The 12,877-nt window shown below is 52.8% G+C and overlaps 1 protein-coding gene across 2 annotated transcripts in view; it reads left to right on the top strand.

The window, feature by feature from the left end:
• SLIT3 (slit guidance ligand 3) overlaps positions 1 to 12,877 on the top strand; it is a 529,219-nt gene that overhangs the window by 90,133 nt on the left and 426,209 nt on the right. For both annotated transcript variants that reach the window (XM_037057739.1, XM_037057738.1), the window contains exon 4: positions 6,829 to 6,900. In XM_037057739.1, the coding sequence (XP_036913634.1) occupies positions 6,829 to 6,900 (72 nt within the window). The remainder of the gene's footprint in view (positions 1 to 6,828; positions 6,901 to 12,877) is intronic.

Raw genomic sequence — 12,877 nt, 5'->3', positions numbered from 1 at the left:
CCGGGGCATCTAGGGATGATACCATGGTGGTAACAGCAGCTGCCACGGCTGGCGTTTACTGGGTCTTGGAGAAACACTGCAAAGCTCATTGCAGCGGTTAAACCGTTTGGCCTTCTCAGGGATCTCATGAGGTGCCCATTTTGCTATTCACAGTAACTGTGTTTCTAAAATAAACTTTAAGTTATTTTTTAAAGGGGTTCTCTTTCTTCACCAACTTCGATGAGGAAAAAACCGCTTATGGGCAAGAGTTTGAGACTATAACAGCAGAGTTATTTCTCCTACAGAAATGTCAAAAATAAAGGTTTTCTTCATTGCTACTAGGATATTTTGAAGTTGTAGATTAAAAATAACAGATTTTCAGAATTGGCATGAGCCAACTTAAATGTCATTGAGCAAATGCTGAATTCCATGAAAGACAAGACTCAGGTCGACTTGCTTCTGAACCATCAAAACAAACTGTGGCTTGGTCCTCAAGCGCTATTGAAAAGGAGCCCTAGTAGACCTCAACAAAAGTACTATCAAAAAATAAAAACAGAATTTAAAAAAAGGAAATGCCAATGGCAAAGAAGAATCAGTCACCCAAGAAAAGTGGCCTTGGGTGAGGTCGCAGATAGGTTTTCTTCCCACCCACGTGGGGGCTGTTTCTGAGAAAGACAGTGAGGTAAAGCAACAACCATCACAAGTCAGGTTTCTTACCGAACTGATCAGGTTACATCCAATTTGCATTATGTAAATTTGCATAGCCAGGGGAAAACCTGAATTTGATTTGTTTGACCAATGAAGAAACCAAGAGAATATGAGGCTATCAGTGGCTAGGACAAGCAGCTGTGGAAATAGCCCTAAATCAGGGTTCTCTGCTCTTTTGACTCTGCTCACGGAGTTCCCCTGATGTGACATCTGTCCATCCTGATGGATGATGGTGCCACCTCCATGCTGGGGCCCTAGAGCTTCTGCTCTGAATAACAAGGCCAATTCGGCCCTTGTAGCTTCAATGGGGGCATGTTTCTGAAGTGCCCGTAGACCCGCAAATCACCCAGGCTGCCTAGGAAAGCGCCTGGAGGAGACCCAGTTGGTTTCAGTGCTTAAAGCAGACAATTCCGGTGCCTTTCGGGAGTCTGCGCACGTTGTCTCCCTACCTCAGGCCCTGGAGAAAAGGGAGGGACGTGCCGTGTGGTGGTGCTGGGGCCTGCTGCTGACAAACCATGCTTCTCTCTGCCCCAGAAGCCTCCCCCCTACCCTAACCTAGTGAGGGGGAGCATTGAGCCCCATCCCCTTCATGGCTGGCCCGACGGTAAGGCCAGTGAGTCTGGAAGCCAAGTCTTCAAGAAGATTCTGGAGGCTGCAGACCGACTCGGGCAAGTGGGCCCTCTGGGAGTCCTGTTTCCTTCCCAAAGGATGGCTCCCCTTAGCCCAGGAAGGCTAACAATTCTGCAGGCTCCCTGAATTGGCCATTCCTACTTTATGATTTATTTACGAAATTCGCGGGACCTTCCTGAAGGCCCTCTCGCACTCCCGGGGCCATGACGGCTGAAGCTGGGACACAGTGCAGCTAGTGGATGGACTTCCCACTGCCAAGGACCTTACGAATGTACTGGGAAGATGGGACTCTCCTGTTAGGTCATAAATCAAGACAGTCTGGAGTTAACTCAAATGTCATTATTACCCGTAGTAGTTAAGAGCACAGGTTTAGGATCAGGTGTCTGGGTTCAAATTTCATCACCATGGTTTTGGTCAGACTTGACTTTGAGCAAGGGCCCTAACCTTCTTAGGCCTGTTTCCTTCTTATGGGGTGACTAAGAGAACTAGGTCAAAGTCTTTTTAGGGGGGACAGAATTAGATGGTAAAACGATTCGTGTGTGTTGTTCCTGCTACAACTGTTGTTTGTCAGAACATGTCTGAGAGGCTCCAGTGACATAAAAACCCTGAATCTTCTGCGTGGTGGTCCTCGCTTCCCTAGTCCTTTCAGCGGTGATTGGTAATTTCAGGTTACCCAGGCAGTGGACCTGGGGGTCACTTTTAGCACCCCCAGTTCCGTAACTCTTCACCCACAGATGCGTTCAGTCACAGAACCCTGCAGAGTACACGTCACGTACGTCTCCCGCACCCCAATGCCACTCTCATCCTCGCCAACCGGGTCCTCCTACAGCCACTTTCAGGAAATTCTTAACGGTCTCTTTGCTTCCAATTTCAGCCCCTTTCAAAACAGGTTTACTGCTGTTCAAGAGAAGTTTCTAAAATTTGGACCAGAATATCATTCTCTTGCTCACACCCTTTCTATGGCTCCCCGTGACTCAGTAAACAGCAGAGCCCAGATTCTTTGTGGTGACCCAGCAGTGCCCTTGTGTTAGGACGACTGCCTGGCTCTGCAGCGGCAACACTTGGGTTTCTCAAGCCGCCTAGTGTTCCAGGATGCGAGCCTGACCCCCACATGTTCCTCGGTCTCCCAACCCTCTGTGGCCATGCACTTACTGCTCCTAAAGACTGAGTCCCTTGCCATTTTCTCCTGAAGAGTCACAGCAATGCCTCAGAGGTGGACTCCAAACCCTGCTTTGGGAAGCCTTCCTTCACCGAGGTCTGGGTGGCTGCCCCTTCTCAGTGCTCCTGCAGTAACTCTCCTTCCAGGATCACGGTGTAGCTTTTCATTTCCATGTCTGCTTCTCTCCCGGCATCTGACATTCTTATTCATCTGAAGTTTATTCATGCAGAGGCAAGGAAGGGCTACATCTTATTCATCTTTGTACTTTTATATTGAAAAATGAATGCAGAGATGGATGGATGGGTGGATGGATGGGTAGATGCATGGATGTCAGACGGATAGATAAATGAATGGTTGAGTAGCTGGGTGGGTGGACAGATGGATGGGCAGATAGTGGTTGGATGAATGGATAAACTAATGGTTGGGTGGTTGAATGGATATATAAATGAGTGAATTCAACAGACAATGCGGTGTAAACCTCTAATCAGCTCTCGCTCCTCCAGGAAGGTCAGCGGCAGGGCTACACGCACAAGCCTCTGTTTCCTGAAGCCTCCCAGTGCTGGCTGTAAAGCAACCAGCAGGCAGTGGGTTTTTGATGTTGATGGTCCCCCTTTCTCCAGCAGGAAAGCGGAGGAAGCCTGCTGACCTCTGAAGGAGCTTGGACACCCAGATGGGCTTTTCTCCCATCCCCAACCTGGCCTGTGGCCCATTTCTTGACCTCCTCAGGTCTGTCCTCACATAGGTCCCTTTCAGTTTTCTCCATTTCAGCTCCACCCAGGCATCATGGATTTATTTCCAGCTTGAACCGCCGAAGGAGAATCCCACACCCAGGCCCAGGGTGACAGAAGAGGGGGTGGCACCCCTCTCAGGGGGTGCACTGCACTGTGTCTATTTCTGCTCAGGAACCACTTTTAGGGTAGCCACATGAGACGTGCCCCTTACACAGCTTGGAACCTTCATCAGCTATTTGAGATACACCTTCCAGGCTGGCCTGGTATTCTCAGTAAACATGGACTAATTCTGGAATGAACTGGAAATGAAATGGAGCGTGGAACTCCTTGGGACTCAGAGGCCTTGCAGGTGGCCCGCCCAAGCCCAAACGGAAAGACCCCGAGGCTTTGGGGGGAAGAGGCCAGCCCAACCCAGCCACCCTGGGATCCTCATTCAGGGTTTACGAAGCAGCAGGGCAGAGCAGAGCGGCTAAATTTGGTTGTGTTTTTATTTTTGTCCAGCCACAAATACTGGCAAAGAACTGAAAACGAGTCCTTCCCTTCCTACAGCCAAGCTGGCTTTATTTTTAGCTTTGACTCTGGGTTTAGGCTTTTAGCACGCAGGCAGCCGTCCGCTGGGTCGTAGGGTTTTTGCTTAGACTGGAGTGTTGGCTGCCTGAGCGTAACTGTCACCAGGATTTGTGCAGCTGTGACAGTAGAGGGTGGTCCCAGACAGACCCACATGGGGACTCCATTCTGGCCTCAGGGTCCTCCAAGAGTCTTCTCAGGGAGGGAAATGCACTCAGGGTGGCAGGATGTCTGTGCTGGGGTGGAGGAGGGAAGGGGCCGGGAGCTGCGTTTATGGAGAGGCGTCGAGCTAGGCGGTGGTTTGGAACCAGGGCTCTGGAACCCGACCGCCCAGTCCAAGTCCTGCCTCTGCCCCTTCCTGACACTGTGGCCCAGTGAAATGCGCTCAGCTTCTCTAGGCCTCGGTCCTCATCCACAAGACGCGGGTAGTAATGACTTTCACCTCTGAGCTCTGCTCCTGGGATCCTGCCCACCCAGGACGGAGCAGAGTGTCTGACACGCTGGTGGGACCCAACACGCACCGTGTTTATTATCGCCACCATGACGCCACTGCATACCCTGCGCCTTTGAGACTGACAGCAGCCCAGTGAGTAGGGTTATTTTGCGGATGGAAAAGGGAGGCTCAACAGGCGAGGTCACTTCCCCCAAGTGCCACAGTGAGAACTTGGTATGAGCGGACCTGAACCCTAACCCTACCATCCCGTCGTAGGACCACGCCGCCTCTGGGGCCAGTGCTCCCACGTGACTGAGAGGGACTTGTCACTGACTGGAGGGGGACTGCTGTGAGGAAGGAGCCAGATGCCTCCTCATTCTCCTCCCCCCGGTGCTGCCCCTTTCTTTACGCTTCAGTGACAGGAACACATAAAGAGCAGGTACCGGGAGTGAGCGAAGAGCACTGGTCAAGTTCACAGACACACAAGGTGGGATGGTGGCTGCTGGGCCCTGGGGGAGGAGAACGGGGCTTGTTTAGCGGGGACAGTGTTTCTGCCTCATGTGACATAAATGTTCTGGAGATCTGTTGCACAACAGTGTGAATGAATATATTTAACGCTACTGAACTGTACACTTCAAAAACGGTTAAGATGTTTAACATTATGTTAATGCAAGTTTTTTTCACCACAACTTAGAAGAAATTTCTAAAAGAACATGGTGGCGGGGGGGGGGAACACTTTGTAAAGTGTATGTTTCTCTAAACCCTGTGCTGTACACCTGAAACTAATACAAAGTAATACCAAATATAAACTGTAAATGAAAAATATAATTTACAGTTCTTAGAAAAAAACAGAGCCAGGGTGCCGGAGTCAGGCCACCCTGGGGGGGAGGGTGTGAGTGTGAGTGCACGTGTGCACCCAGCCACTCCGGCCCAGGCCAGAGTCCCGGGGGTAGCCTGGCTGTACACACGCTGCGGGGGGCAACAGCAGCCTTGTGCTTCGAGCTCTTAAAAGCTCCTCTCAGAGGCTTTACCCTTTGTGACCTCCTTCTCGTCCCCCATCCTTCTGATATTTTTAGCCATCACCTGGGATAAAAGGGGGGAAATAGCAAAATCCCACCCAGGGAGTAATATCTGCCTGGTGTGTGGGGGAAGCGTGGGCTTTGGGGCCAGAAGCTGCGAAGGAGCTCACCTTTTCTTTCCCCTTCAGTTTGCTTAGCTCTCAGATGGGACGCTATAGTCCTCCCAGGTAACCAAATGCACGCCTTGGTTCCCTTGAAGTGGGGAGATTCAGCCCGGCCGGACACTGCTCTTTTCCTCCAGGAGATTCTCGGGAGTGAGATTCTGAGGGTTCTGGGGCCAGGAGCTCTGGGGACCCTGGTCTAGGCATTTGCAGGTTAGGCTGTGTAAGGTACCAGGGCAGGGAGGCGTGGCAGTGAGCCCGGAACAGGGCCTCCTTCTTTAGCAGGAGGTCAGTCTGTGTGGAGGCCACAGCAATGGCTCCGATGTCCCTCGGAAAGCAGGTGGCCGCCTTTTCAGTGGTACTAGCATGGACCATTCCCAGGGAAGAGGCTGGCTCTGCCGCCTCCAGCCATACTGGAGATAAAACCAGCCGCTGGACCATGGTCCCTGACCCAGGGCCAATTGCCTCATTGGTCATGATGGGGACAGTGCCCAGGGCCCACAGTACTCTCACAGGCCCATGAGAACATTTTAACTTCTTCTAAAATTAGAAGAAAAAAACGAGCTTTCAGGTCAAAGTCCAAGTTATAATGCAGGATACTAATATATTTGTTTTCATATCAACATAATAGTAAGATACAACATTTAATTTTTTAATGGAGGAAGGCGCCCGCCGAGGCAGAAGTGCCCAGAGCCCACGAAGGTCGTGCTGCGGCCTCCTCTGCTCTGGTGTCCAGAGTCCGGCCGGGATTCCCTTGGGCCCCAGCCCACAGTGACCCTCCTCATCCTCTTCTCTGTTCCTATAGCAACTCCCCTCTGTCCCTCCCCCCTCACCGTGTAGTTTCAGGAATATTTTCTCCAGTATTTTCTTTTTAGGGACCCATTGCACATGCCAGTTGGGTCACTCGGCCACAGCGATCTGGCACACATGGTGAGAAAAATCCAGAAGCCTTATCTGGGGTTTGTGGGAAAGAATGTTGTGATCGTTAGTGATGTAGTTCCTGGGCTCCTGATGGGGGAGGGGCAGGACCGCGTGGAGTCCCTGCTAATGAGGGACCGTACTTAGATGTAGAGTCTGGCAGAAATAAGGCCTGCTTGAGTGTGGTTGGTGGGCCAATAATTCGGGTGTAATAATTTGTAGTTTTAATTTGAACCTTTCACCTAAAATGTCATATGGTGTGCTTGACTGTGATACTGTTCTAGTTCAGAGTTACATGCTTATGATTTTGTAATAAGTGGGGAGGGGGGCATTATTTGTGCCGGACGCTGGATTTCCGACTTGATGAGCCACAAGCACCCCAAGATGGGCTTCGCCTTGCCCACGCTGAGCATCCCACGTTGAAGCATCCTAACACCCGTCGACTGATCGAAATGTGTGTGAATTATGCACTGGATCCGATTAAATGTCCTCTTGACATCCTTTCATTTTTCTTCCTCTTTAGACGCCTGAACAAGAATAAGCTCCAAGTCCTTCCAGAACTGCTTTTCCAGAGCACCCCGAAGCTCACCAGACTGTGAGTAGCGTGAACTGTGTTCTCTCCCTGGTGTCTTGCCTCGCTGTGGTGACATGGAGCCCGGCTGCCTTCACGGGCGGAGCCCTGGGCTGCGTGGAGCTTGGCCACTAGGCCTCACTCGTGGAGATTTGGAGCAGGGTGTCTGTGTGCCGTGCGCCCCTCCCCTCCAGGCCTGACTTTCTTGCTCCATCCCTTCAGAGGTCAGCGGCCCAAGTGGCCAGTAGGGACAAGCGGCAAAGGTAGTGTAGTGGATCATTCCTTCGAAAGGAAGGAGGAAACGTACCACAAGGAAATGCGGAAATGCTCTGCAGTGAGCTTGAGGCGAGTGTCCTCACGGGAGACTGCCAGTGGGCCCAGAGGGCATGGGTGTGGACTGGACATTTCCACGTCACCACCCTGCTGGCCAGACCAGGCCTGCCTGCTACCTGCTTCCTGCCAGTGCCAGTCTGGGAGCCCTTGGTCTGGAGGCCTATGATTTTGTGAGAACAGAAGGAAACACCTTGAATTTTGCTTTGTCTTCTGGAATGGTCCAGGATATATCGAGGAGGGAAGAGTTGGAGAGGCCTCTGTGCATTTATTCAGCGTGAGAGTTTGGAAGCTCGGGAGCTGGAGATGCATGTCAAGAGGGGGATTGTGATTCACCCACCGTGGGTGTTGGGCAGGCGCTAATTATTGATGGTGAACAGCTCCATGGTTTTGAGCCTGGAAGTTCTGCTGGCACTGACTAGGGTGCGTTACGGGATGAGCTGGGCTGCCCAAAGCATGCCTTTCTGAATGGAGAGCAACACCGAGTGTGGTCGCTTCACAGTCGGGCAGCGAAATCTGCAGCCTCGCTGGGAAGGCTCTAACCTTACTGGGGAAGAACCCAAGTGGTGGCCACAGTCCGCATTCGCCGTGGCTGTGTGTTTGATACCTACGTGTGCAGTCAAACAACGCGTGTAGTTTCTGGGATAAACTGGGAAATATGAAACACATGTTGGCGTCCGCACTTAAGAATGAGTTCTGAATTAGGACCCTACATCTCTGTCCATATCTATCCTTGGACACGTAGCGAGACTATACATGTGAGTGTTTTTCAAAGGGCACTTTGTTGGAACGAGAACAGGCCCGCTTTGGCTGGTGTGTCGGTGGTACAGTGACCTGTCTGGCCTTCTCCAGGCCACACCAGTTCTTTGTCAAGATCTCCTCTTGCTGTGTATTCCATTTCTCTTGCTCAGGCCACCTGGCTGACGTGCCTAATGTGGGCAAGAATACGCCTCCCTTCCTGCTCTTCCACTCTGAATCCACCTCGACGGGAGGGAGGGTGGATGAGTACAGCGAGTGTCTGGTAGGGCTGAATGAGCAATGCCAAGGGGGCACACCGTGAAATCACCCCGATTTTGAACTTCCGCTCCTCTGTAGAGTTCATTCCTGAACTGTTCACCTAACTGCCGTCTCTCTACCCAGCACTGCCTTGCACCTTCTCCGCCTGCTCCTCACTAAACAGAGCAGACGACCTGCTATTTACCTGCCATTTCGTCATCACCTTCCAGGTACACAAAGGTGCCTGGGGCGGGGGCTGCTGGGAGGCTCTGAGCGAATGGGGTCGGAGTGGTCCAGTCACTGCAGGCTGTCACGTGGGCTGGTCCTCCCGCCCACGGAGGCTGTGATCTCGAAGCTGCCCCCCGTGCAGTCAGGGGATGCCCGTGCCGTGCAGGGTGGGTCATGACCCAGGGGGCATTCCAGGCAACGATAACCTGCCTCTGGGTTGCTGGGGCCAGACCCCGCTGGGCAGCGTGGGGACGTGGGAAAGCCCAGGATCCTGTCCTGTCTGCCACTTTCTGACTGTAGGAGGTGGGGGATTCGCCTTCCCTTCTGGGTCTAAATATGCTCATCAGGAAAAGGGAGGAGACACGCCCTCCTCCCTCCCACCTCCTTCCCTAGGAGCTGTGTCTGATCACGGTGCACATGTATGTTCTAAGGTTAAAGTGCATGTGACTGCAACACCAAGGTAACTATCGTTACTCCTACAATCCCCGTCTTCCCGACCTCCTTCCCGGACTTCTTTCTCTGGGCGCAATGGAAAAACTAGTGTTTGTGATAAACACTGATGTGAATTACACCGAGCTTCTTCTCCAGGCCAGAGAGCTGCACCAGGAAGGCAGGGACAACGTCTGACTCATTTTGGTGTCCATCCCGCTCCCGGCCACCTGGCCAGGCACGGAGCGTGGCCTGCACAGGCGTGTGTGAGCGGGTGGATGAACAGAGGAGAGATGCAAACCTGACGATACGAACAGTGCTCTCGGGGAGCTTTGGTTCTCTGGTCTGCCTTTCGTTCATTCACTCGCTCACTTATGCAGACAGCCTTCCTGGTGCTCTTTGCAGCCTGGCATCCACTCTGGGCACTGAGCTGCGGGCATGAGGTACTTCCAGTCCTCTGTGTACCCCGTCATGACCCGTTCTGAACGGTGGCCAGAAAGCTAAGAGCGAAATAAATTTTTTTTTTATTGAAGCAGCTATATTAACCTAGGTGCGGCCTATAATCAACCATCCCTTTTCCTCTCCGGGCTTGATCTTTGATTTTCCTTAATGGCCTTACTGTGTCTTTGTCTTATTTTGCCTGCCACGCCGGGGCCTTTTTGAAAGTAAGCAGGGTACAAATTAGAAATCAATAATTGTGCAATCACGAGTGTGTATACATAGGCCGCCGGCTCTGTTTTAAAAGAGCACTGGGTCTCCATAGACACAGCGAGCTGCTTTCTGGGGAAAGCTGACTGTGGACACGGTGTGGCTACCCGCTCCCCAGGGTACAGGGCGGGTACGCAACAGCTCTGGACTCGCCCTTTTCTAGTTTGGTCTGTAGATAAAAACTGCGTAGTACTCAGTGTTTACGTTTGAAAAAAAACACCCTTGGAAAGGCTATGGGCATGTGATTAGACAAGTTTTGAGCGTTGATGGGAAAGAGAAATAATGTTTTTTGAGAACTTTTGTTGCTATAATAGTAATACTAAGTAGTAAGTGACAGGAATGCGATTGAAGTTAGTCTCACCCACAGAGGAAATATATTCATTTATATGCCCTAGGGGTGTAGTGATGGCTGTGGGTGGCCTGAGGGACAGCTGGACCCTTGTTCATGTCATTAGGATGTCAGCCCCTCCCTCTGTCCCTTGGAACAGCGCATGCGATGGAGGTCCAAAGCAGAAGACCCCAAGCATGCTCATCAGGCAGCCCAGTGACAGGTGCCCTGGGGAACAGTCCTGCAGAAGGAGCCAAGGGTAGGTTGCTTAAATGGCCACACGTGCGTGTCGGAGCCAATCGCTGTTGCCACAAGTCGCTGTCCTCTGAGCGATGAAGTCTGGGTCATGTGTTCATCCCGCGTGGTTGGGGACGTGGGTGCGCAGGGCCCAGGAGCGCATATCTTGAGGGGAAGAAGAATTCTGTCATCAGAAGACGGGGAGGGATGCACACCTGAAAGCAGCAGGTGTCTGCAGGTGTCTGAGCACCTGCTCTGTGCCGTCCCTGTGCGTTCACCGGGCCCTTGGGCACCTCCCGACGGCCCTTCAAGGTCATGACGCCGGCAAACACACTGATGCTACGTGCTGTTCTGGGCGCTTTACACACGACTCATTGATACGTCTGACCACCCTCCGGGGGTGGGCACTGTGATCGCTACTGTTCTGTAGATGTGCAACTCACACTCAGAGAGGTCAAGGAACTTGCCTGGGATCACACAACTACTTAGTGACAGACCCAGGGCTCAAATGCGGGTGATCTGACACCGGATTCTGAGCTTTTCTCTACTGAGATCAACTCCCCGCCTCAATACTCCCACGTCACAGGTGAGAAAGCTAGAGCCCAGGATTCGGAGGACTTGCCCAGGTAGCCCGTGCTCCTCAGCAGCAGCATTACACTGCTCACTGTCTCAATGCTGAGACTTACCCTTCACACCTGTCCCACCAAGAGAATCAGTATTAAGTCTACATTCAGAGCTCAGAAGGGTTACCTAACCTGCCCACACACACGTGACCAGAGACAGGCCTGGAACGCGTGCCTGTGCCGCCGCAGAGCCCTCCGTGTTCTGCCGTGACACTCGGCCATCCAATCGTGCAGAGCTCAAGCGAGGCTCAGAAGGATGGAACATGGACCTGCCGTAAATCCAGGTGCTTCTCTGGGGCGCTGGCCGGTCACCCCACTGCCACGCCCCCGAGCCAGCACCATCTGGCCCGTTTATTCCTGTATGTGTTAGTGGCCTGTCTGTCCCCTTACTCTCTTCTCCAGCACATTGAGGACAAGCCGTGGAATGAACGGTGGAGCGCGGAAGTGCCCTGAGATCTCGGTGGTGGTGCTGTGGTCTGTGAAACACCCAGCAAGGTCTCGGTCAAGCCACGGGCACTCTGTGGCTCCCTCCCATCCTGATGTAGCTCACAATGTCCTCGAGTGCGAGGGCTGTGCTTCCGCCCTTTCCTGGTTCCCTTTGGGCTCCTAACCCGGAGCTGAGCCTGAGAGAGCCCAGTGAAATGGAAGGGTTAAGAGGCTGCCGATTATGTGCTGTGAGGCTGGGCCAGTTACCTAACCTCTGTGGGTCTCAGGTCCTTCATCAATAACACAGACAATTGGAGAACCTGCTTCTCTCTGCTGTTGTGCAGATCAGCGGAAGGAACCCATGGGCCATCTTTACCACCCAACGTGGCACATGGCAGGTGCCCAGTGAGAGATGGCTGCAGCCGACCTCCGCCAGCCACCCGATGGACTGGTGCCTGTGCTGGGCCTTTGGTACAAACATCGTGCTAGAAGCATCTCAGCACCTGGCAAAGAATTCAAGCTCCAAAACAGATGAGGGTTTTGAGGGAGCCACTTGGAGAGGGAAGATCCTGGTCCTCGTGATGGCTCAGCCACCACAGCTGTGTGGCCTTTGGCGTGTTACTTCCCCTCTCTGGTCCTCAGCTGTCTCATCTAGAGAAGAGGGGCTGAAGCATGGTCTAGTACATGGTCTCTAGGTGACCGTTTTTTTGTGCATCCCCTTCCAGCTTTCTCTGGAAAGAGGGAGTGAGGATTTCTGGTTACTGGGAGGTTAAGCGGTTGACGTTGCTAGAAATTCTTCAGAAGGTGCGGAAGCCCAGGTGCAAACAGTGATTAAAACCCCTGTGCATCTTAGCGGATTAGCGAACCTGGGAGGGGAAGAGGGACGTGGTGGCTCACAACTGCTTTCTCAGAGTTTGCCTCTGCGCCTGAGGATGCGCAGGTCCCAGGGTCCTGTTGGCGCGTGTCTCCGGGATTCAGGTCCAAAGAAACGGCGAAATGCTTGGCAGGGGCTGGAAACCCGAGGCTGAGTGGGCGCTTGTGCTAGCAGTGGGGCAGACACCTCCAATTATGCTCCGCTCCGTCCCGCGAAGCACTTGACAGCTTTTTTAAAAACGCCGCTGGGGTTAAGCCGGCTGTCGCTCACCTGGGTCAGCGGAGTTGCAGGGCCTTGGGGAGTTAATCCCCAGGCAGCTGAAATCAATATGAAATGTGGCCAACCAACTTAGCCCCAGTCACCGGGGCTCTTATCTGCGGGGCCATGTCTCACCCAAAGTCGTAAAAGGCTGGGAGGCCGCGGTTTCCAGGGAACTTGCTTCTAGGGAGCGAGCCTTCCTCTGATCTCCCATTTCTGCTCACTCGCACCTCTCTTTGTATTTACCATTTTCTGCTCTTATCACAGCCGTGTGTATGCACGTCCTATATCCCCAACAAAACTGGAAGCTGCGTGCAGCCAAGTGAGCCAGTGTCTCTTTGGGGCAGCCCAACGTCAGAGCAAAGAACGGGGACCCGGGAACGTCACAGACGTGGGTTTAAGTCCTGCTCTCTGTGCCCCTGGGCAATGGCCTCAGGCTCTCCCTGTCTCCGGTCAGTGGTCTGTACAATGGGAAGAACCATCACGGTTCCTGTCATAGTTTGCTCGGTGGCCATAGCAAAGCACCTCCGACTGTGTGGCTTAAACAGTCGGGAACTTGGAAGG

The sequence above is a fragment of the Sturnira hondurensis genome, unplaced genomic scaffold (assembly GCF_014824575.4).
Source record: "Sturnira hondurensis isolate 20B ecotype Veracruz unplaced genomic scaffold, ASM1482457v3 Scaffold0009733, whole genome shotgun sequence".
Taxonomy (NCBI): Eukaryota; Metazoa; Chordata; class Mammalia; order Chiroptera; family Phyllostomidae; genus Sturnira; species Sturnira hondurensis.
The sequence above is the reverse complement of the archived record's forward strand: the minus strand, read 5'-3'. Positions and strand labels throughout refer to the sequence as shown.